The sequence below is a fragment of the Homarus americanus genome, unplaced genomic scaffold (genome assembly GCF_018991925.1).
Source record: "Homarus americanus isolate GMGI-L3 unplaced genomic scaffold, GMGI_Hamer_2.0 scaffold14320, whole genome shotgun sequence".
NCBI classification, from domain to species: Eukaryota; Metazoa; Arthropoda; class Malacostraca; order Decapoda; family Nephropidae; genus Homarus; species Homarus americanus.
In genome coordinates this window covers 2,353-27,569 of record NW_024720979.1, presented here as the reverse complement: position 1 = coordinate 27,569, position 25,217 = coordinate 2,353, and the positions used below count along the sequence as shown (strand labels likewise).

Here is a 25,217-nt window from a genome sequence, read left to right as displayed (position 1 = left end):
GTATAACAAAGTTCCCTGACCGAGTATAACAAAGGCCTCTGGTCGAGTATTCCAAAATCCCCATGTCGAGAATAACAAAGTCCCCTGATACTAGTATAACGAAGTCCTATGGTCGAGTATAAATAAGTCCCCTGATCGAGTATAATAAAGTCCCCTGCTCGAGTATAACAAAGTCCCCTGATCGAGTATAACAAAGGCCCCTCATCGAGTATAACAAAGTCCATTGGTCAAGTATAAAAAAGTCCCCTGGTCGAGTATAACAAAGTCCCCTGATCGAGTATAACTAAGTCCCCTGGTCGAGTATAGCAAAGTCCGATAATCAAGTATAACAAAGTCCCCTGATCGAATATAACATATCCCCTGATCGAGTATAACAAAGTCCTCTGGTCGAGTATAACAACGTCCCCTGATCGAGTATAACAAAGTCCCCTGGTCGAGTATAACAAAGTCCCCTGATCGAGTATAACAAAAGCCCCTCATCGAGTATAGCAAAGTCCATTGGTCAAATATAGGAAATTCCAATGATCGAATTGGTCCATTTGTCAAGTATAAAAAAGTCCCCTGGTCGAGTATAACAAAGTCCCGTGATCGAGTATAACAAAGTCCCCTGGTCGAGCATAGCAAAGTCCGATAATCAAGTATAACAAAGTCCCCTGATCGAATATAACATAACCCCTGATCGAGTATAACAAAGTCCTCTGGTCGAGTATAACAACGTCCCCTGATCGAGTATAACAAAGTCCCCTGGTCGAGTATAACAAAGTCCCCTGATCGAGTATAACAAAAGCCCCTCATCGAGTATAGCAAAGTCCATTGATCAAATATAGGAAATTCCAATGATCGAGTATGACAAAGTCCCCTGAATAATTATAAAAAAGTCCCCTGGTCGAGTATAACAAAGTTCCCTGATTGAGTATAACAAAGTTCCCTGGTCGAGTATAACAAAGCCCCCTCATCGAGTATAACAAAGGCCCCTAATCGAGTATAACAAAGTCCCCTGATTGAGTATAACAAAGTACCATGATCGTGTATAACAAAGTCCTCTGGTTGAGTATAACAAAGTGCCCTGATCGAGTATAACATATCCCCTGATCGAGTATAACAAAGTCCTTTGGTCGAGTACAAAAAAGTCCCCTGATCGCGTATAACAAAGTCCCCTGGTCGAATATAACAAAGCCCCCTCATCGAGTTTAACAAAGTCCCCTGGTTGAGTATAACAAAGCCCCCTCATCGAGTATAACAAAGGGCTCTGATCGAGTAAGACAAAGTCCCCTGATTGAGTATATCAAAGCCCCCTGGACGAATATATCAAAGTCCCCATATCGAGCATAACAAAGTCCCCTGATCGAGTATAACAAAGTTCCCTGACCGAGTATAACAAAGGCCTCTGGTCGAGTATACCAAAATCCCCATGTCGAGAATAGCAAAGTCCCCTGATACTAGTATAACGAAGTCCTATGGTCGAGTATAAATAAGTCCCCTGGTCGAGTATAATAAAGTCCCCTGCTCGAGTATAACAAAGTCCCCTGATCGAGTATAACAAAGGCCCCTCATCGAGTATAACAAAGTCCATTGGTCAAGTATAAAAAAGTCCCCTGGTCGAGTATAACAAAGTCCCCTGATCGAGTATAACTAAGTCCCCTGGTCGAGTATAGCAAAGTCCGATATTCAAGTATAACAAAGTCCCCTGATCGAATATAACATATCCCCTGATCGAGTATAACAAAGTCCTCTGCTCGAGTATAACAACGTCCCCTCATAGAGTATAACAAAGTCCCCTAATCGAGTATAAAAAAGTCCCCTGATCAAGTATAACAAACTCCCCTTCTCGAGTATAACAAAGTCCCCTGAACGAGTATAACAAAGTCCCCTGGTCGAGTATAACAAAGTCCCCTGATCGAGTATAACAAAGTCCCCTGGTCGAGTATAGCAAAGTTCCCTGATCGAGTATAACAGAGTTCCCTGGTCGAGTATAACAAAGCCCCCTCACCGAGTATAACAAAGGCCCCTAATCGAGTATAACAAATTCCCCTGATTGAGTATAACAAAGTCCCATGATCAAGTATAACAAAGTCCTCTGGTTGAGTATAACAAAGTCCCCTGATCGAGTATAACATATCCCCTGATCGAGTATAACAAAGTCCTCTGGTCGAGTATAAAAAAGTCCCCTAATCGCGTATAACAAAGTCCCATGGTCGAGTATAACAAAGTCCCCTGATCAAGTACAACAAAGGCCCCTCATTGAGTATAACAAAGTCCATTGTTCAAATATAAAAAAGTCCCCTGGTCGAGTCTAACAAAGTCCCCTGATCGAGTTTAACAAAGTGCCCTGGTCGAGTATAACATATCCCTTGATCGAGTATAACAAAGTCCTCTGGTCGAGTATAAAAAAGTCCCCTGGTCCAGTATAACAAAGTCCTCTGGTCGAGTATAAAAAAGTCCCCTGATCGCGTATAACAAAGTCCCATGGTCGAGTATAACAAAGCCCCCTCATTGAGTATAACAAAGGGCCCTAATCGAGTATAACAGAGTCCCCTGATTGAGTATAACAAAGTCCCCTGATCGAGTATATCAAAGTCCTCTGGTTGAGTATAACAAAGTCCCCTGATCGAGTATAACATATCCCTTGATCGAGTATAACAAAGTTCTCTGGTCGAGTATAATAAAGGGACCTGGACCAGTATAACAAAGTCCGCTGATCGAGTATAAAAAAGTCCCCTGGCCCAGTATAACAAAGTCCCCATATCGAGCATAACAAAGTCCCCTGATCGATTATAAGAAATTCTCATGGTCGAGTATAGCAAAGGCCCCTAATCGAGTATAACAAAGTCCCCTGATTGAGTATAACAAAGTCCCCTGATCGAGAATAACAAAGTCCTCTGGTTGAGTATAACAAAGTCCCCTGATCTAGTATAACATATCCCCTGATCGAGTATAACAAAGTCCTCTGGTCGAGTATAAAAAAGTCCCCTGATCGCATATAACAAAGTCCCCTGGTCGATTATAACATATCCCCTGATCGAGTATAACAAAGTCCTCTGGTCGAGTATAAAAAAGTCCCCTGATCGCATATAACAAAGTCCCCTGGTCGATTATAACAAAGTACCCTGATCGAGTATAACAAACTCCCCTGGTCGAGTATAGCAAAGTCCCCTGATCGGGTATAACAAAGTCCCCTGATCGAGTATAACATAACCCCTGATTGAGTATAACAAAGTCCTCTGGTCGAGTATAAAAAAGTCCCCTGATCGAGTATAACAAAGACCCCTCATGGAGTATAACAAAGTCCATTGGTCAAGTATAAAAAAGTCCCCTGGTCGAGTATATCAATGTCCCCTGGTCGAGTATAACAAAGCCACCTGGTCGAGTATACCAAAGTCCCCTGATCGAGTATAACAAAGCCTCCTGATCGAGAATAACAAAGTCCCCTGATCGAGTATAACAAAGCCCCCTGCTCGAGTATAAGAAAGTCCCCTGATCGAGTATATCAAATTCCCCTGATCTAGTATAACAAAGGCCCCTGAACGAGTATAACAAAGGCCCCTCATCGAGTATAACAAAGTCCCCTGATCGAGTATTTCAAAGCCGCCTAATCGAGTATAACAATTTCCCCTGGTCGAGGATAACAAAGTACCCTTATCGAGTATAACAAATTCCGGTGATTGAGTATAACAAAGGCCCCTGATCGAGTATAACAAAAGTCCCCTGATCGAGTATAACAAAGTCCTCTAATAGGGTATAACAAAGTCCCGTGGTCGAGTATAACAAAGTCCCCTGATCGAGTATAACAAAAGCCCCTCATCGAGTATAGCAAAGTCCATTGGTCAAATATACGAAATTCCACTGATCGAGTATGACAAAGTCCCCTGATTAATTACAAAAAACTCCCCTGGTCGCGTATAACAAAGTTCCCTGATCGAGTATAACAAAGTTCCCTGATCGAGTATAACAAAGTTCCCTGGTCGAGTATAACAAAACCCCCTCATCGAGTATAACAAAGGCCCCTGATTGAGTATAACAAAGTCCCATGATCGAGTATAACAAAGTCCTCTGGTTGAGTATAACAAAGTCCCCTGATCGAGTATAACATATTCCCTGATCGAGTATAACAAAGTCCTCGGGTCGAGTATAAAAAAGTCCCCTGATCGCGTATAACAAAGTCCCATGGTCGAGTATAACAAAGTCCCCTGATCAAGTACAACAAAGGCCCCTCATTGAGTATAACAAAGACCATTTTTCATATATAATAAAGTCCCCTGGTCGAGTCTAACAAAGTCCCCTGATCGAGTATAACAAAGTCCTCTGGTCAAGTATAAAAAAGTCCCCTGATAGAGTATAACAAACTCCCCTTCTCGAATATAACAAAGTCCCCAGATCGAGTATATCAAAGGCCCCTCAGTGAGTATAACAAAGTCCATTGGTCAAGTGTAAAATAGTCCCCTGGTCGAGTATAACAAAGTCCATTGGTCAAGTATAAAATAGTCCCCTGGTCGAGTATAACAAAGTCCATTGGTCAAGTATAAAATAGTCCCCTGGTCGAGTATAACAAAGCCCCCTCATCGAGTTTAACACAGTCCCCTGGTCGAGTATCACAAAGCCCCCTCATCGAGTATAACAAAGGCCCCTAATCAAGTATAACAAAGTCCCCTGATTGAGTATAACAAAGTCCCCTGATCGAGTATAACAAAACCCCCTGGACGAGTATAACAAAGTCCCCAGATCGAGCAGAACAAAGTCCCCTCATCGATTATAACAAAGTTCTCTGACCAAGTATAACAAAGGCCTCTGGTCGAGTATAACAAAGTCCCCTTGTCGAGAATAACAAAGTCCCCTGATACTAGTATAACAAAGTCCTATGGCCGAGTATAAATAAGTCCCCTGATCGAGTATAATAAAGACCCCTGCTCGAGTATAACAAAGTCCCCTGATCGAGTATAAGAAAGGCCCCTCATCGAGTATAACAAAGTCCATTGGGCAAGTATAAAAAAGTCTCCTGGTCGAGTATAACAAAGTCCCTTGATCGAGTATAACAAAGTCCCCTGGTCGAGTATAGCAAAGTCCGATAATCAAGTATAACAAAGTCCCCTGATCGAATTTAACATATCCCCTGATCGAGTATAACAAAGTCCTCTAGTCGAATATAACAACGTCCCCTGGTCGAGTATAACAAAGTCCCCTGATCGAGTATAACAAAAGCCCCTCATCGAGTATAGCAAAGTCCATTGGTCAAATATAGGAAAATCCAATGATCGAATTGGTCCATTTGTCAAGTATAAAAAGTCCCCTGGTCGAGTATAACAAAGTCCCTTGATCGAGTATAACAAAGTCCCCTGGTCGAGTATAGCAAAGTCCGATAGTCAAGTATAACAAAGTCCCCTGATCGAATATAACATATCCCCTGATCGAGTATAACAACGTCCCCTCATAGAGTATAACAAAGTCCCCTAATCGAGTATAAAAAAGTCCCCTGATCGAGTATAACAAACTCCCTTTCTCGAGTATAACAAAGTCCCCTGGTCGAGTATAACAAAGTCCCCTGGTCGAGTATAACAAAGTCCCCTGATCGAGTATAACAAAGTCCCCTGGTCGAGTATAGCAAAGTTCCCTGATCGAGTATAACAGAGTTCCCTGGTCGAGTATAACAAAGCCCCTCACCGAGTATAACAAAGGCCCCTAATCGAGTATAACAAAGTCCCCTGATTGAGTATAACATATCCCATGATCGAGTATAACAAAGTCCTCTGGTTGAGTATAACAAAGTCCCCTAATCGCGTATAACAAAGTCCCATGGTCGAGTATAAAAAAGTCCCCTGATCAAGTACAACAAAGGCCCCTCATTGAGTATAACAAAGTCCATTGTTCAAATATAAAAAAGTCCCCTGGTCGAGTCTAAAAAAGTCCCCTGATCGAGTTTAACAAAGTGCCCTGGTCGAGTATAACATATCCCTTGATCGAGTATAACAAAGTCCTCTGGTCGAGTATAAAAAAGTCCCCTGGTCCAGTATAACAAAGTCCTCTGGTCGAGTATAAAAAAGTCCCCTGATCGCGTATAACAAAGTCCCATGGTCGAGTATAACAAAGCCCCCTCATTGAGTATAACAAACGCCCCTAATCGAGTATAACAGAGTCCCCTGATTGAGTATAACAAAGTCCCCTGATCGAGTATATCAAAGTCCTCTGGTTGAGTATAACAAAGTCCCCTGATCGAGTATAACATATCCCTTGATCGAGTATAACAAAGTTCTCTGGTCGAGTATAATAAAGTCCCCTGGACCAGTATAACAAAGTCCGTTGATCGAGTATAAAAAAGATCCCTGGCCCAGTATAACAAAGTCCCCATATCGAGCATAACAAAGTCCCCTGATCGATTATAAGAAAGTCCCATGGTCGAGTATAGCAAAGGGCCCTGATCGAGTAAGACAAAGTCCCCTGATCAAGTATAACAAAGTCCCCTGATCGAGTATAACAAAGCCCCCTGGAAGAGTATAACAAAGTCCCCAGATCGAGCATAACAAAGTCCCCTGATCGATTATAACAAAATTCCCTGACCGAGTATATCAAAGGCCTCTGGTCGAGTATAACAAAGTCCCCTTGTCGAAAATAACAAATTCCCCTTATCGAGTATAACAAAGTCCTATGGTCGAGTATAGAAAAGTACCCTGATCGAGTATAACAAAGTCCCCTGCTCGAGTATAACAAAGTCCCCTGATCGAGTATAATAAAGGCCCCTCATCAAGTATAACAAAGTCCATTGGGCAAGTATAAAAAAGTCCCCTGGTCGAGTATAACAAAGTCCCCTGATCGAGCATAACAAAGTCCCCTGATCGAGTATAACAAAGTCCCCTGATCGAGTATAACAATGTCCTCTGGTCCAGTATAACAAAGTCCCCTTATCGAGTATAAGAAAGCTCCATGATCGAGCATAACAAAGTCCCCTGATCGATTATAACAAAGTCCCCTGACCGAGTATAACAAAGGCCTCTGGTCGAGTATAACAAAGTCCCCTGGTCGAGAATAACAAAGTCCCCTGATACTAGTATAACAAAGTCCTATGGTTGAGTATAAAAAAGTCCCCTGATCGAGTATAATAAAGTCCCCTGCTCGAGTATAACAAAGTCCCTTAATCGAGTATAGCAAAGTCCGATAATCAAGTATAACAAAGTCCCTGATCCAATATAACATATGCCCTGATCGAGTATAACAAAGTCCTCTGGTCGAGTATAACAACGTCCCCTGATCGAGTATAACAAAGTCCCCTGGTCGAGTATAACAAAGTCCCCTGATCGTGTATAACAAAAGCCCCTCATCGAGTAGCAAAGTCCATTGGTCAAATATAGGAAATTCCACTGATCGAATATGACAAAGTCCCCTGATTAATTATAAAAAAGTCCCCTGGTCGATATAACAAAGTTCCCTGATCGAGTATAGCAAAGTTCCCTGGTCGAGTATAACAAAGCCCCCTCATCGAGTATTACAAAGGCCCCTAATCAAGTATAACAAAGTCCCCTGATTGAGTATAACAAAGTCCCCTGATCGAGTATAACAAAGTCCTCTGGTTGATTATAACAAAGTCCCCTGATCGTGTATAACATATCCCCTGATCGAGTATAACAAAGTCCTCTGGTCGAGTATAAAAAAGTCCTCTGATCGCGTATAACAAAGTCCCATGGTCGAGTATAACAAAGTCCCCTGATCAAGTACAACAAAGGCCCCTCATTGAGTATAACAAAGTCCATTGCTCAAATATAAAAAAGTCCCCTGGTCGAGTCTAACAAAGTCCCCTGGTCGAGTATAACAAAGCCCCCTCATCGAGTATAACAAAGGCCCCTAATCGAGTATAACAAAGTCCCCTAATTGAGTATAACAAAGTCCCCTGATCGAGTAAGACAAAGTCCCCTGATTGAGTATATCAAAGCCCCCTGGACGAATATATCAAAGTCCCCAGATCGAGCATAACAAAGTCCCCTAATCGAGTATAACAAAGTTCCCTGACCGAGTATAACAAAGGCCTCTGGTCGAGTATACCAAAATCCCCATGTCGAGAATAACAAAGTCCCCTGATACTAGTATAACGAAGTCCTATGGTCGAGTATAAATAAGTCCCCTGATCGAGTATAATAAAGTCCCCTGCTCGAGTATAACAAAGTCCCCTGATCGAGTATAACAAAGGCCCCTCATCGAGTATAACAAAGTCCCTTAGTCAAGTATAAATAAGTCCCCTGGTCGAGTATAACAAAGTCCCCTGATCGAGTATAACTAAGTCCCCTGGTCGAGTATAGCAAAGTCCGATATTCAAGTATAACAAAGTCCCCTGATCGAATATAACATATCCCCTGATCGAGTATAACAAAGTCTTCTGCTCGAGTATAACAACGTCCCCTCATAGAGTATAACAAAGTCCCCTAATCGAGTATAAAAAAGTCCCCTGATCGAGTATAACAAACTCTCCTTCTCGAGTATAACAAAGTCCCCTGGTCGAGTATAACAAAGTCCCCTGGTCGAGTATAACAAAGTCCCCTAATCGAGTATAACAAAGTCCCCTGGTCGAGTATAGCAAAGTTCCCTGATCGAGTATAACAGAGTTCCCTGGTCGAGAATAACAAAGCCCCCTCACCGAGTATAACAAAGGCCCCTAATCGAGTATAACAAAGTCCCCTGATTGAGTATAACAAAGTCCCATGATCGAGTACAACAAAGTCCTCTGGTTGAGTATAACAAAGTCCCCTGATCGAGTATAACATATCCCCTGATCGAGTATAACAAAGTCCTCTGGTCGAGTATAAAAAAGTCCCCTAATCACGTATAACAAAGTCCCATGGTCGAGTATAACAAAGTCCCCTGATCAAGTACAACAAAGGCCCCTCATTGAGTATAACAAAGTCCATTGTTCAAATATAAAAAAGTCCCCTGGTCGAGTCTAACAAAGTCCCCTGATCGAGTTTAACAAAGTGCCCTGGTCGAGTATAACATATCCCTTGATCGAGTATAACAAAGTCCTCTGGTCGAGTATAAAAAAGTCCCCTGGTCCAGTATAACAAAGTCCTCTGGTCGAGTATAAAAAAGTCCCCTGATCGCGTATAACAAAGTCCCATGGTCGAGTATAACAAAGCCCCCTCATTGAGTATAACAAAGGCCCCTAATCGAGTATAACAGAGTCCCCTGATTGAGTATAACAAAGTCTCCTGATCGAGTATATCAAAGTCCTCTGGTTGAGTATAACAAAGTCCCCTGATCGAGTATAACATATCCCTTGATCGAGTATAACAAAGTTCTCTGGTCGAGTATAATAAAGTCCCCTGGACCAGTATAACAAAGTCCGCTGATCGAGTATAAAAAAGTCCCCTGGCCCAGTATAACAAAGTCCCCATATCGAGCATAACAAAGTCCCCTGATCGATTATAAGAAAGTCCCATGGTCGAGTATAGCAAAGGGCCCTGATCGAGTAAGACAAAGTCCCCTGATCGAGTATAACAAAGTCCCCTGAACGAGTATAACAAAGCCCCCTGGACGAGTATAACAAAGTCCCCAGATCGAGCAAAACAAAGTCCCCTGATCGATTATAACAAAATTCCCTGACCGAGTATATCAAAGGCCTCTGGTCGAGTATAACAAAGTCCCCTTGTCGAAAGTAACAAAGTCCCCTGATACTAGTATAACAAAGTCCTATGGTCGAGTATAAAATAGTCCCCTGATCGAGTATAACAAAGTCCCCTGCTCGAGTATAACAAAGTCCCCTGATCGAGTATAATAAAGGCCCCTCATCAAGTATAACAAAGTCCATTGGTCAAATATAAAAAAGTCCCCTGGTCGAGTATAACAAAGTCCCCTGATCGAGTATAACAAAGTCCCCTGATCGAGTATAACAAAGTCCCCTGATCGAGTATAACAATGTCCTCTGGTCCAGTATAACAAAGTCCCCTAATCGAGTATAAGAAAGTTCCCTGATCGAGCATAACAAAGTCCCCTGATCGATTATAACAAAGTCCCCTGACCGAGTATAACAAAGGCCTCTGGTCGAGTATAACAAAGTCCCCTGGTCGAGAATAACAAAGTCCCCTGATACTAGTATAACAAAATCCTATGGTCGAGTATAAAAAAGTCCCCTGATCGAGTATAATAAAGTCCCCTGCTCGAGTATAACAAAGTCCCCTAATCGAGTATAACAAAAGCCCCTCATCGAGTATAGCAAAGTCCATTGGTCAAATATAGGAAATTCCACTGATCGAGTATGACAAAGTTCCCTGATTAATTATAAAAAAGTCCCCTGGTCGAGTATAACAAAGTTCCCTGATCGAGTATAGCAAAGTTCCCTGGTCGAGTATAACAAAGCCCCCTCATCGAGTATAACAAAGGCCCCTAATCAAGTATAACAAAGTCCCCTGATTGAGTATAACAAAGTCCCCTGATCGAGTATAACAAAGTCCTCTGGTTGAGTATAACAAAGTCCCCTGATCGAGTATAACATATCCCCTGATCGAGTATAACAAAGTCCCATGGTCGAGTATAACAAAGTCCCCTGATCAAGTACAACAAAGGCCCCTCATTGAGTATAACAAAGTCCATTGTTCAAATATATGAAAGTCCCCTGGTCGAGTCTAACAAAGTCCCCTGGTCGAGTATAACAAAGCCCCCTCATCGAGTATAACAAAGGCCCCTAATCGAGTATAACAAAGTCCCCTGATTGAGTATAACAAAGTCCCCTGATCGAGTATAACAAAGTCCCCTGGTTGAGTATAACAAAGTCCCCTGATCGAGTATAACATATCCCTTGATCGAGTATAACAAAGTCCTCTGGTCGAGTATAAAAAAGTCCCCTGGTCCAGTATAACAAAGTCCTCTGGTCGAGTATATAAAAGTCCCTGAACGCGTATAACAAAGTCCCCTGGTCGAATATAACAAAGCCCCCTCATCGAGTTTAACAAAGTCCCCTGGTCGAGTATAACAAAGCCCCCTCATCGAGTATAACAAAGGGCTCTGATCGAGTAAGACAAAGTCCCCTGATTGAGTATATCAAAGCCCCCTGGACGAATATATCAAAGTCCCCAGATCGAGCATAACAAAGTCCCCTGATCGAGTATAACAAAGTTCCCTGACCGGGTATAACAAAGGCCTCTGGTCGAGTATACCAAAATCCCTATGTCGAGAATAACAAATTCCCCTGATACTAGTATAACGAAGTCCTATGGTCGAGTATAAATAAGTCCCCTGATCGAGTATAAAAAGTCCCCTGCTCGAGTATAACAAAGTCCCCTGATCGAGTATAACAAAGGCCCCTCATCGAGTATAACAAAGTCCATTGGTCAAGTATAAAAAAGTCCCCTGGTCGAGTATAACAAAGTCCCCTGATCGAGTATAACTAAGTCCCCTGGTCGAGTATAGCAAAGTCCGATATTCAAGTATAACAAAGTCCCCTGATCGAATATAACATAACCCCTGATCGAGTATAACAACGTCCCCTCATAGAGTATAACAAAGTCCCCTAATCGAGTATAAAAAAGTCCCCTGATCGAGTATAACAAACTCCCCTTCTCGAGTATAACAAAGTCCCCTGGTCGAGTATAACAAAGTCTCCTGGTCGAGTATAACAAAGTCCCCTGATCGAGTATAACAAAGTCCCCTGGTCGAGTATAGCAAAGTTCCCTGATCGAGTATAACAGAGTTCCCTGGTCGAGTATAACAAAGCCCCCTCACCGAGTATAACAAAGGCCCCTAATCGAGTATAACAAATTCCCCTGATTGAGTATAACAAAGTCCCATGATCAAGTATAACAAAGTCCTCTGGTTGAGTATAACAAAGTCCCCTGATCGAGTATAACATATCCCCTGATCGAGTATAACAAAGTCCTCTGGTCGAGTATAAAAAAATCCCCTAATCGCGTATAACAAAGTCCCATGGTCGAGTATAAAAAAGTCCCCTGATCAAGTACAACAAAGGCCCCTCAAATATAAAAAAGTCCCCTTTTCGAGTCTAAAAAAGTCCCCTGATCGAGTTTAACAAAGTGCCCTGGTCGAGTATAACATATCCCTTGATCGAGTATAACAAAGTCGTCTGGTCGAGTATAAAAAAGTCCCCTGGTCCAGTATAACAAAGTCCTCTGGTCGAGTATAAAAAAGTCCCCTGATCGCGTATAACAAAGTCCCATGGTCGAGTATAACAAAGCCCCCTCATTGAGTATAACAAACGCCCCTAATCGAGTATAACAGAGTCCCCTGATTGAGTATAACAAAGTCCCCTGATCGAGTATATCAAAGTCCTCTGGTTGAGTATAACAAAGTCCCCTGATCGAGTATAACATATCCCTTGATCGAGTATAACAAAGTTCTCTGGTCGAGTATAACAACGTCCCCTGATCGAGTATAACAAAGTCCCCTGGTCGAGTATAACAAAGTCCCCTGATCGTGTATAACAAAAGCCCCTCATCGAGTAGCAAAGTCCATTGGTCAAATATAGGAAATTCCACTGATCGAATATGACAAAGTCCCCTGATTAATTATAAAAAAGTCCCCTGGTCGATATAACAAAGTTCCCTGATCGAGTATAGCAAAGTTCCCTGGTCGAGTATAACAAAGCCCCCTCATCGAGTATTACAAAGGCCCCTAATCAAGTATAACAAAGTCCCCTGATTGAGTATAACAAAGTCCCCTGATCGAGTATAACAAAGTCCTCTGGTTGAGTATAACAAACTCCCCTGATCGTGTATAACATATCCCCTGATCGAGTATAACAAAGTCCTCTGGTCGAGTATAAAAAAGTCCTCTGATCGCGTATAACAAAGTCCCATGGTCGAGTATAACAAAGTCCCCTGATCAAGTACAACAAAGGCCCCTCATTGAGTATAACAAAGTCCATTGCTCAAATATAAAAAAGTCCCCTGGTCGAGTCTAACAATGTCCCCTGGTCGAGTATAACAAAGCCCCCTCATCGAGTATAACAAAGGCCCCTAATCGAGTATAACAAAGTCCCCTAATTGAGTATAACAAAGTCCCCTGATCGAGTAAGACAAAGTCCCCTGATTGAGTATATCAAAGCCCCCTGGACGAATATATCAAAGTCCCCAGATCGAGCATAACAAAGTCCCCTAATCGAGTATAACAAAGTTCCCTGACCGAGTATAACAAAGGCCTCTCGTCGAGTATACCAAAATCCCCATGTCGAGAATAACAAAGTCCCCTGATACTAGTATAACGAAGTCCTATGGTCGAGTATAAATAAGTCCCCTGATCGAGTATAATAAAGTCCCCTGCTCGAGTATAACAAAGTCCCCTGATCGAGTATAACAAAGGCCCCTCATCGAGTATAACAAAGTCCATTAGTCAAGTATAAATAAGTCCCCTGGTCGAGTATAACAAAGTCCCCTGATCGAGTATAACTAAGTCCCCTGGTCGAGTATAGCAAAGTCCGATATTCAAGTATAACAAAGTCCCCTGATCGAATATAACATATCCCCTGATCGAGTATAACAAAGTCCTCTGCTCGAGTATAACAACGTCCCCTCATAGAGTATAACAAAGTCCCCTAATCGAGTATAAAAAAGTCCCCTGATCGAGTATAACAAACTCCCCTTCTCGAGTATAACAAAGTCCCCTGGTCGAGTATAACAAAGTCCCCTGGTCGAGTATAACAAAGTCCCCTAATCGAGTATAACAAAGTCCCCTGGTCGAGTATAGCAAAGTTCCCTGATCGAGTATAACAGAGTTCCCTGGTCGAGTATAACAAAGCCCCCTCACCGAGTATAACAAAGGCCCCTAATCGAGTATAACAAAGTCCCCTGATTGAGTATAACAAAGTCCCATGATCGAGTACAACAAAGTCCTCTGGTTGAGTATAACAAAGTCCCCTGATCGAGTATAACATATCCCCTGATCGAGTATAACAAAGTCCTCTGGTCGAGTATAAAAAAGTCCCCTAATCGCGTATAACAAAGTCCCATGGTCGAGTATAACAAAGTCCCCTGATCAAGTACAACAAAGGCCCCTCATTGAGTATAACAAAGTCCATTGTTCAAATATAAAAAAGTCCCCTGGTCGAGTCTAACAAAGTCCCCTGATCGAGTTTAACAAAGTGCCCTGGTCGAGTATAACATATCCCTTGATCGAGTATAACAAAGTCCTCTGGTCGAGTATAAAAAAGTCCCCTGGTCCAGTATAACAAAGTCCTCTGGTCGAGTATAAAAAAGTCCCCTGATCGCGTATAACAAAGTCCCATGGTCGAGTATAACAAAGCCCCCTCATTGAGTATAACAAAGGCCCCTAATCGAGTATAACAGAGTCCCCTGATTGAGTATAACAAAGTCTCCTGATCGAGTATATCAAAGTCCTCTGGTTGAGTATAACAAAGTCCCCTGATCGAGTATAACATATCCCTTGATCGAGTATAACAAAGTTCTCTGGTCGAGTATAATAAAGTCCCCTGGACCAGTATATCAAAGTCCGCTGATCGAGTATAAAAAAGTCCCCTGGCCCAGAATAACAAAGTCCCCATATCGAGCATAACAAAGTCCCCTGATCGATTATAAGAAAGTCCCATGGTCGAGTATAGCAAAGGGCCCTGATCGAGTAAGACAAAGTCCCCTGATCGAGTATAACAAAGTCCCCTGAACGAGTATAACAAAGCCCCCTGGACGAGTATAACAAAGTCCCCAGATCGAGCATAACAAAGTCCCCTGATCGATTATAACAAAATTCCCTGACCGAGTATATCAAAGGCCTCTGGTCGAGTATAACAAAGTCCCCTTGTCGAAAGTAACAAAGTCCCCTGATACTAGTATAACAAAGTCCTATGGTCGAGTATAAAATAGTCCCCTGATCGAGTATAACAAAGTCCCCTGCTCGAGTATAACAAAGTCCCCTGATCGAGTATAATAAAGGCCCCTCATCAAGTATAACAAAGTCCATTGGTCAAATAAAAAAAAGTCCCCTGGTCGAGTATAACAAAGTCCCCTGATCGAGTATAACAAAGTCCCCTGATCGAGTATAACAAAGTCCCCTGATCGAGTATAACAAAGTCCTCTGGTCCAGTATAACAAAGTCCCCTGATCGAGTATAACAAAGTCCCCTGGTCGAGTATAACAAAGTCCCCTGATCGTGTATAACAAAAGCCCCTCATCGAGTATAGCAAAGTCCATTGGTCAAATATAGGAAATTCCACTGATCGAGTATGACAAAGTCCCCTGATTAATTATAAAAAAGTCCCCTGGTCGAGTATAACAAAGTTCCCTGATCGAGTATAGCAAAGTTCCCTGGTCGAGTATAACAAAGCCCCCTCATCGAGTATAACAAAGGCCCCTAATCAAGTATAACAAAGTCCCCTGATTGAGTATAACAAAGTCCCCTGATCGAGTATAACAAAGTCCTCTGGTTGAGTATAACAAAGTCCCCTGATCGAGTATAACATATCCCCTGATCGAGTATAACAAAGTCCCATGGTCGAGTATAACAAAGTCCCCTGATCAAGTACAACAAAGGCCCCTCATTGAGTATAACAAAGTCCATTGTTCAAATATATGAAAGTCCCCTGGTCGAGTCTAACAAAGTCCCCTGGTCGAGTATAACAAAGCCCCCTCATCGAGTATAACAAAGGCCCCTAATCGAGTATAACAAAGTCCCCTGATTGAGTATAACAAAGTCCCCTGATCGAGTATAACAAAGTCCCCTGGTTGAGTATAACAAAGTCCCCTGATCGAGTATAACATATCCCTTGATCGAGTATAACAAAGTCCTCTGGTCGAGTATAAAAAAGTCCCCTGGTCCAGTATAACAAAGTCCTCTGGTCGAGTATAAAAAAGTCCCCTGATCGCGTATAACAAAGTCCCATGGTCGAGTATAACAAAGCCCCCTCATCGAGTATAACAAAGGCCCCTAATCGAGTATAACAGGATTCCCTGATTGAGTATAACAAAGTCCCCTGATCGAGTATAACAAAGTCCTCTGGTTGAGTATATCAAAGTCCCCTGATCGAGTATAACAAAGGCCCCTCATCGAGTATAACAAAGTCCATTGGCCAAGTATAAAAAAGTCCCCTGGTCGAGTAAAACAAAGTCCCCTGATCGAGTATAACAAAGTCCTCTGGTCGAGTATAACAACGTCCCCTCATCGAGTATAACAAAGTCCCCTGGTCGAGTATAACACAGTACCCTGATCAAGTATAACAAAAGCCCCTAATCGAGTATAACAAAGTCCCCTGTTTAATTATTAAAAAGTCCCCTCGTCGAGTATAACAAAGTTCCTTGATCGAGTATAACAAAGTTCCCTAATCGAGTATAACAAAGTCCCCTGGATGAGTATAGCAAAGTCCCCTGATCGAGTATAACATATCCCCTGATCGAGTATAACAAAGTCCTCTGGTCGAGTATAAAAAAGTCCCCTGATCGAGTATAACAAAGGCCCCTCATCGAGTATAACAAAGTCCATTGGTGAAGTAAAAAAAAAAACCCTGGTCGAGTATAGCAAAGTCCCTGATCGAGTATAACAAAGTCCCCTGGTCGAGTATAGCAAAGTCCCTGATCGAGTATAACAAAGCCTCCTCATCGAGAATAACAAAGTCCCCTGATCGAGTATAACAAAGCCCCCTGCTCGAGTATAAGAAAGTTCACTGATCGAGTATAACAAAGTCCCCTGATCGAGTATAACAAAGTCCCAAGATCGAGTATAACAAAGGCCCCTCGTCGAGTATAGCAAAGTCCCCTGATCGAGTATTTCAAAGCCGTCTAATCGAGTATAAGAAAGTCCCCTGGTCGAGGATAACAAAGTCCCCTGTTCGAGTCTAACAAAGTTCTCTTATCGAGAATAACAAAGTCCGGTGATTGAGTATAACAAAGGCCCCTGGTCGAGTATAACAAAGTCTCCTGATCGACTATAACAAAAGTCCCCTGATCGAGTAAAACAAAGTTCCCTGGTCGAGTATAGCAAAGTCCGATAATCAAGTTTAACAAAGTCCCCTGATCGAGTATAACATATCCCCTGATCGATTATAACAAAGTCCTCTGGTCGAGTATAACAACGTCCCCTGATCGAGTATAACAAAGTCCCCTGGTCGAGTATAACACAGTACCCTGATCGAGTATAACAAAAGCCCCTAATCGAGTATAACAATGTCCCCTGATTAATTATAAAAAAGTCCCCTGGTCGAGTATAACAAAGTTCCTTGATCGAGTATAACAAAGTTCCCTAATCGAGTGTAACAAAGTTCCCTGGGTGAGTATAACAAAGTCCCCTGATCGGGTATAACAAAGTTCCCTGATCGAGTATAACATATCCCCTGATCGAGTATAACAAAGTCCTCTGGTCGAGTATAAAAAAATCCCCTGATAGAGTATAACGAAGGCCCCTCATCGAGTATAACAAAGTCCATTGGTCAAGGATAAAAAAGTCCCCTGATCGAGTATAACAAAGTCCTCTGGTTGAATATAACAAAGTCCCCTGATCGAGTATAACATGTCCCCTTATCGAGTATAACAAAGTCCTCTGGTCGAGTATAACAAAGTCCCCTGGTCGAGTATAGCAAAGTTCCCTGATCGAGTATAACAGAGTTCCCTGGTCGAGTATAACAAAGCCCCCTCACCGAGTATAACAAAGGCCCCTAATCGAGTATAACAAAGTCCCCTGATTGAGTATAACAAAGTCCCATGATCGAGTACAACAAAGTCCTCTGGTTGAGTATAACAAAGTCCCCTGATCGAGTATAACATATCCCCTGATCGAGTATAACAAAGTCCATTGGTCAAATATAGGAAAGTCCCCTGATTAATTATAAAAAAAGTCCCCTAGTCGAGTATACCAAAGTTCCCTCATCGAGTATAACAAAGTCCCCTGGTCGAGTATAACAAAGTCCCCTAATCGAGCATAAAAAAGTTCCCTGGTCCAGTATAACAAAGTCCGCTGATTGTGTTTTAAAAAGTCTCCTGGCCCAGTATAACAAAGTCCCTATATCGAGCATAACAAAGACCCCTGGGGCCGGATACTCAAAACACCTCATAAGTTACGTTTTACAGCATGATACAGTACCATATATTGTGGAAGCCTTACAGTACCATAAATTTAGCATACTCAAAATTTAATTATGGTTCCGTAAGACTACCATAAGTTCTCGTAACTCTAGTGTTTACCCTGTAAATTAAGTTCTCTTGTCGGACGGTAGATGTCAGTGCAGACGCTAGTGGGCCAATCAACGCTCAGTTAACAAAATCATCAACCAATCACAAGAGAAGGAGAAATCAGCTGAGAGCGACGCACGTAATATTATTGTGTAAACATGGAAGGACCACCAGCCAAGAAGAGACGACCTAATTTCAGTGAGGCTGAAGTATACGCTCTTGTGACTGAGGTGGCCAAAAGACAAGAAATGATTTTAGGGAAGTTGGACTCAAGTAGTTGTACACTTCAACTCAAAAACCAGCCTGGGGTGAAGTGTTAAATGAGGTGAATGCTGTTGGTAGAGTCACCCGCAATGTTACTGAAATTCGGCGGAAGTTTTCTGCTGATCTTCGTGTGAGCGTTAAGAAAAAAGCAGCACAAGATAAGAAATATGCTGGTGGAACAGGTAAGTCTTAATATTGTTAGCGTGGTTATTGATTGACAATATGAAACAAACTTAACTATGGTTTTTCTGAGGCTTGGTACGATTTTCGTGTTTGTAAACTCAAGGAAGTAAGTAGTGTGGTGGCTCTCCATCGTGAATGAATACACATATTTTCCTTATATGAGCGCATTCATTAAAAGAAACATCGTTCTTCGAAGTTTTCCGTGTGAGTAAATAGTAAAAACTTTACAGTTCAACCATTTTATTTTATTTATTTTTTTTTTTTTACGTGGATTAACCAACCCAGGCACAGTCACTGACCCACGTCGGGGCCTGTAATAATAATTCTTTAGTACTATTAATAAAAATACCTCTTTATTAATAATAATATTAATAATAAATAACCATAAATACCGAAATGAAAACACAAAAAGTGAGAATCAATATACAGTATGTATGTTGTGTTGTTGATATTACGAGAAACAATTGCGACCCTGCAATTGTGTGTAAATGACACATTTAGTCAGATCAGCAACCTTGGACTTGCTCCTAATTTTCGTGATGCCATATGGCAGCAGGGTCTACCATTAGACAACAAATTATGCTTCCAATATCTTCCCACCCGGTAGTCAGGGAAGTCTGTACAACTGTTAATAATTTCCCCACAACTTTTGGATTTTCTTATTATACCTATCATATAGATTACACAATTTTAAGACACACTTGTCATTGTGTCGCAACTGACGTGGAACAGAGATAGTTAATATGAGTTTGTGTGGCAGGGCGGCGGAGGTCTCCCGTTGGTAAAGGAAGCTAGGTTAGGTAGGTTTGGTTACTGTTATAAACTACATATTAATAATTACGTTATTTCCGACGGTAATGAAGGTCATAATGTATAAGTTGCCATAGAATTCCTTTTTTTATGTCGTTAATTTTCATTCATCAATAGATTTATATTCATATTTGGTATACATTAATATGTAAATTTTACTTTGTTAGGCTTATAGGCAAGGATGTTCTATCTTTTGAGTTTACAACTAATACAGGTTGAAAATTTCTGGCTGCGACTATTTTTTTTTGACTTATTTTACCGTTTATTGTTTGTTACCTTAAATCTAATTAACTTTTGACATAGATAAAGGAGAATTTTTGTGGCTACAGCTATAATGATAGGTTAGGTTATAATGTTTGGAACTATTTCAGTAGATTCCTTTGTAACTATGATTTCTGCCAAATATAACATAGTTAGCATATAGTGTATGTAACCACAGCTCACAGTAAGACAGTTATTATTTATATTTTCTCTTCAAGGTGGCGGCCTCCAAATTGAAATTACATACACTGCAATTGAAGAAGCAATTCTTCAACTATTAGATCCAGCCTCTATACATGGGATTCCAGGGGATGTTGAAAGTGAAGAACCTAGTAATGGTAATTCAGTCAAAATACTTTTCCAACCCCCTGATATATTTTGTTTTTTTCTGCCCTTGTTTTTATTTAAAAAAAAACTTTTGGAGACATTTTTTCACATCTTGATTTGGAAATACTGTACACTATACTGATTTTTTTTATATAATTTTGAAAAATAACAACACTAGTAAGTTGGTTTCATTTCTAGCTTGTTTATTGCTTCCCTAATTTATATATTAAATGTTTTTATAACTCGTATGTTAATGGACAAAATTGAGAAGTGCAAATATAAGAAATTTAACGCCTAGTTGATATTTAGATTTAAAAATATTTTAAACAAATATATTTAGATAGTCAACACTATTTTTCAAACCATTATTTTTCCTAAAAGCTTTTGTATATTTGGAAATACAGTGTAATATTTTAATTATACTCTTAACATAGACTTCAATCAACCTTTTATACTACATTTCTTTCCAGAAGAAGAAAGAGAACCAACCCCCAGACCCTCAGGAGCTAGGTTTACAGCTACCGGTAGTTGTTTCCGAGAGGAATTTATGTTTCGGCCCGTTCAAGAGAAAGATGATTCTATAACCCGCATTCTGAATGAGGATATACAGGAACATGATATCACAGTACCCATTGTGCATTTAGAACCTGAAACTTCAGCACCTACAAACATTTCTGGATTTTCATCATCCGGAACATATGAGGTAGAAACATGTAGTTCAAGCAATACTCGTCAACCTATTGCTGCTACCAAGGAACAGCGAAGTAGGTCTAGTACCCCTTCTGCCACAGCTGTTAGGTCAACTGTAACTGGTGATTACACTGATGAAATGGATTCATCTCCAATGCCAAGTACGAACAGTAGTGGCAGGAGGCCACGAACCTCTTCTGCCCGAAAAGATGAAGATCTTCTTCGAGAGATGCTTCGTGTTCAAACACAAATGAGGGACAGTTTTTTACAGCTTGTAGCTCACACAGAGTGCATTGCATCTGCAATACTATGCATTGCAAAAGTTATGCAGTCGAAAAATCCTATCCAATGATGCTGTGTTTATGGTATGTGTATATGTAGTTGTTTACTTAGGTAAGTCCTTTACTTTTGGTAAATGTGATAATAGCGTAGTTGAAAAGTCATCAAACAATTATAAATTTTCCTTTGAGTGATTGTTATGAAGGAAGACCGCATGTTAAAAAATTGTGTAACTTTCACTTGCAGCCTATACTAGTCATGAAAATGTAACAGGAATATTTAGCTCTCCATAAGTTAATTAAAATCACGAAGTTAAGTGAAAGACACACATTTGTCAACTAATAACATGGGTTGCAGTGCTACTACGGGTAATGTTTACCCAAGCTTTGGGTAAAAGTTCCTACCACTCTCAAAATTATATGTTTGAAAAGAGGCTCATGTACTTATTTTTATTTTTTAAAGGTTCCTTTATTTTGTAAGACGTAGTCAATTTCCAGTTCAACGAGTTTTATTTATTAGTTTGTAGTTTGCGAAGTATGATTCAAGTAGGTTGAAACAGAAATAATGGTGCAAATTCACCAACAGCCTACTGTAATCGCTGCTATTTAACACACATTAGTCTCCAAAGCGCAAGTTGTTGCATTGGTTCTTTCATAAGGATGTGCTGTCTCATGTTACATTTTGTAGCTTAACAAGCAAAGAGTACTGTATTCTATTTTTTCTTTATTACTTGCAGTAGTACAGTATTGGGTTATAAGTTTCTTTTAATTTACGGGTATTGATGCAGGTAATTCTAGACATATGAAAATTATACTGTATTCCATTCTTAAATCTAAAAAATGGCAACAAATAACAGTAGTTGTATTATTATTTCACAACGATGTGGTGACCCATGTCAAATTGTGTACGGTAGTTTAAGATGCAAACAGTAGCAATATTTTTTTATTGTTTCAATTTCTCAAATATGTTTTATATAAGGGATTTTTTGTTTCACAAACTTTAGTGCCTTTGGTATTTAGTAGTATTAAAAGTATACTGTATTGGAATCAAATTTGCTCAAGGATATAGTACATATATTATTAAGGTAAAAGAAAGCCATTTAATTTCTATAAAGAAGTTTATTTTTTTATGTACAGAATATTGAAAATAAAAGTTAAATCAATGTACGCTTTATTCGCATTACCTCTGTATACTGCACTAAAAAGTACTATTTAAACATAGAAGAAAATTGTATTGGTGAATTGATATTTGATTTTAATTCATCAAGTAAACCAATTACGGACTACATTGGCTCGGACTGCTTGGCCTGTCCCTGCTACAGCTTCAGCTGTATCACTAAGTACATGTTGAAAGGTTCCATTGGCATAAAATCTTAAGGCAACTAACACTTGCGTGTGTATGGGAACAGCATGAGATCTTCTCGTTCTACGCCTTAAAAATGGATCTAAATCTTAACACAGTCTTAGAATTTCACATCGAGGAAACCTATATCTAATTTGATTTTCATCGCTTATATTTTTGGGATCCAAAGGGTCCCGATACCTTCGTTCACGTCGTAAAGCTCGATCATGCAGATAAGCTACAACAAGATCCATTGCAGGGTAACTGGAAAATGAGGTCCAAGTGTTACTGGATCAATCTGCAGGACAAAAAATTATGCAATGGTTTAGAAGTTTGTTACAGTATTGTTTTTATGTTGATACTAACTAATTCAAAGTTTTATCATTAGGCCTAGAATTGAAGGGTTATGCCTGTGAAAAACAAAAATTACAGCCTTAAGGTTTTGCCTGGCTCTTAGGGGTAAAATACTGAAAAATGCACAACGCGTTAAAATCTCTGTATTCATTTAAAATTGAAAAAAATTATTCATTATTCAAGTAAATAAGGGTGTTAAAAGCATTTGAAAGACATCCTCTTGCCTCAAAGTCTGTCACATACTCGCATTTAAAACTGATTTCTGGTAGGAACAGCAGCCTTCTCCGTTAGCCGGAATCCTTGAAACCCTGAACTTTCTGAAAGCCGTAATTGAAATTTTATCTAAAATTAATTCCCAAAGCATGATTTTGCAAGAAACTTACGGCTTAGGTAAATGACTTTCAGAGAGGCAAATTTTCCTGAAAACTATGAGGAAAGTTTCCCAGATAACCGAGAAAATTCCGGAGATGGGGGATATATTTCCGGGTTCGAGAGATGATGTAATGGGCAATTGCAGGAACTACAGAGAAAATTTTTCCATTACCATAAACATTCTGGGGATGAGGGATATTTTCTTGATTTGTGATAACTGTCTCGTTAACGGGAAAACACTCATTCATTCACGGTAGTGCTCTTCACCAATTGTTCCGGCTAACAGAGATCTCACAGTATTTGGTGTTTTACCCCACTAGAATTTAGGTAAATAATCCCTTGCATAATGTTGGCCTGTGACAAGACACATAAGCTATAATAAGATAGCCTTATTCTGGGCAAATTCAAATAAATTGGTTAATGATAGTATAGCCTTGCCTAACCTAAATGACAAATCACTTCTCTTAAATTACTCATTTAGCCTAGACCCTAGTGTTTTCCTTTCAATGTTGGGAACATTTGGTCTGAATTGTCTTCAAGTTCATACAAAAAACAACAATTTAAAACCTGAAAATATATCGGATTAGCCGAAATTTTCTTAAATTTATACTCTACCTATGATAATGTTCAAGGAAAGTGTGGAACTAGGCCTAAGGTAGCTGCTAGACAAAGTGTCTCACTGACGGCCTGACGCTCACCAAAAACCATGTACACATTCTCTAACCTAACATACCATAACATAACATAACATAACCAAACCAAACCTATCTAACCTATACCCTATTAGTATAATTTCTTATTTAAATAATCCTCATGTTCTAACTAAATTAAGTAGGCCCCATGTTTAAACATTTATTTGCCTAAGACTGAAAAAGCAGTTATATAGGCACCTATTAATCAAGTTAATTGCAATCCATATTTTACACCTAATATCATTTAATTTTCGCTAACCTATGGAAATTTATAGCCTTTCATGTTATCATAAGCCATATACATAAGAAAATAGGCTAAGGCTATTGGTTGAATATTACAAAAACAAGGCGAAGTCTTGGCAGGAATGTTCACTTGACCTCATATTTGGCTTTCATTACTGAGGGATATTTACGGCTATACAACATTAATAAGTTCTATCTGCAAGTTTACTCAGTCATAAAACATATTTTTACCCTAAGTGTGAACAATACAAACCTTCTATTTTGGTAAGAAATACTTTATAATGTGTAAGAAGACAAAAGATGCGTCTCTTCCAAACTGCGACAAATACAAACACTCAAGCAGCTTATTATACAACAAAAAAGTTACCAAAAAGACAAAGTGAAATATTCTATTTCAGTATGTTGATGTACAAAACATTTTCTTCTTTATTCTATGATAAAACAAGTCTAACAAGCATTATTACAACATATATTATTATTATTTTCTATACAATCGGGAATTAGTCACTACTACATCCGGGTTGAGAGTGTTACACAACCTCGGGAGCTGGTGTAAGTTACTTGCGTTAACTTACGGAGTTCGATGTCAAATATTGGTTTTGAGTATACCATCTGTGTTTTGAGTATACCATCTGTGTTTTGAGTATGCCATCTGTGTTTTGAGTATGCCATCTGTGTTTTGAGTATACCGATCTGAGACTGTAAGTCCAGTTACGGGGTAAACAAAGACATACAGTCCCATAAATGTTTTTGAGTATCCGGCCCCTGATCGATTATAACAAAGTCCCTTGGTCGAGTATAGCAAAGGGCCCTCATCGAGTAAGACAAAGTCCCCTGATCGAGTATAACAAAGTCCCCTGATCGAGTATAACAAAGTCCCCAGATCGAGCATAACAAAGTCCCCTGATCGAGTATAACAAAGTCCCCTGATCGAGTATAACAAAGTCCTCTGAACGAGTATAACAAATTCCCCTGATCGAGTATAACAAAGTCCTCTGAACGAGTATAACAAATTCCCCTGATCGAGTATAACAAAGTCCTCTGGTCGAGTAAAAAAAGTGCCATGATCGCGTATAACATAGTCCCCTGGTCTATTATAACAAAGTCCCCTAATCGAGTATAACAAAGTCACCTGGTCGAGTATAGCAAAGTCTCCTGATCGGGTATAACAAAGTACCCTGATGGAGTATAACATATCCCCTGATGGAGTATAACAAAGTCCTATGGTCGAGTATAAAAAAGTCCCCTGATCGAGTATAACAAAGGCCCCTCATCGAGTATAACAAAGGCCCCTCATCGAGTATAACAA

General features: G+C 40.2%; 1 protein-coding gene and 1 long non-coding RNA gene across 2 annotated transcripts; one reads left to right on the top strand and one right to left on the bottom strand.

The window, feature by feature from the left end:
- Positions 1–18,394: 18,394 nt before the first annotated feature.
- LOC121861295 lies at positions 18,395–21,072 on the top strand (the record flags this gene model as incomplete). The annotated part of the gene is made up of 2 exons (XM_042358937.1): positions 18,395–18,538; positions 20,408–21,072. Coding segments are annotated over 2 exons (716 nt in total), but the record flags the coding sequence as incomplete, so codon positions are not given.
- Positions 21,073–22,004: 932 nt separating this feature from the next.
- On the bottom strand, positions 22,005–24,214 carry LOC121861294. Its single transcript, XR_006088003.1, has 2 exons — positions 24,162–24,214; positions 22,005–22,545 (listed from the first exon to the last, which is right to left on the bottom strand). It is a non-coding gene; the product is annotated as an uncharacterized LOC121861294 (long non-coding RNA).
- Between the last annotated feature and the right edge of the window lie 1,003 nt (positions 24,215–25,217).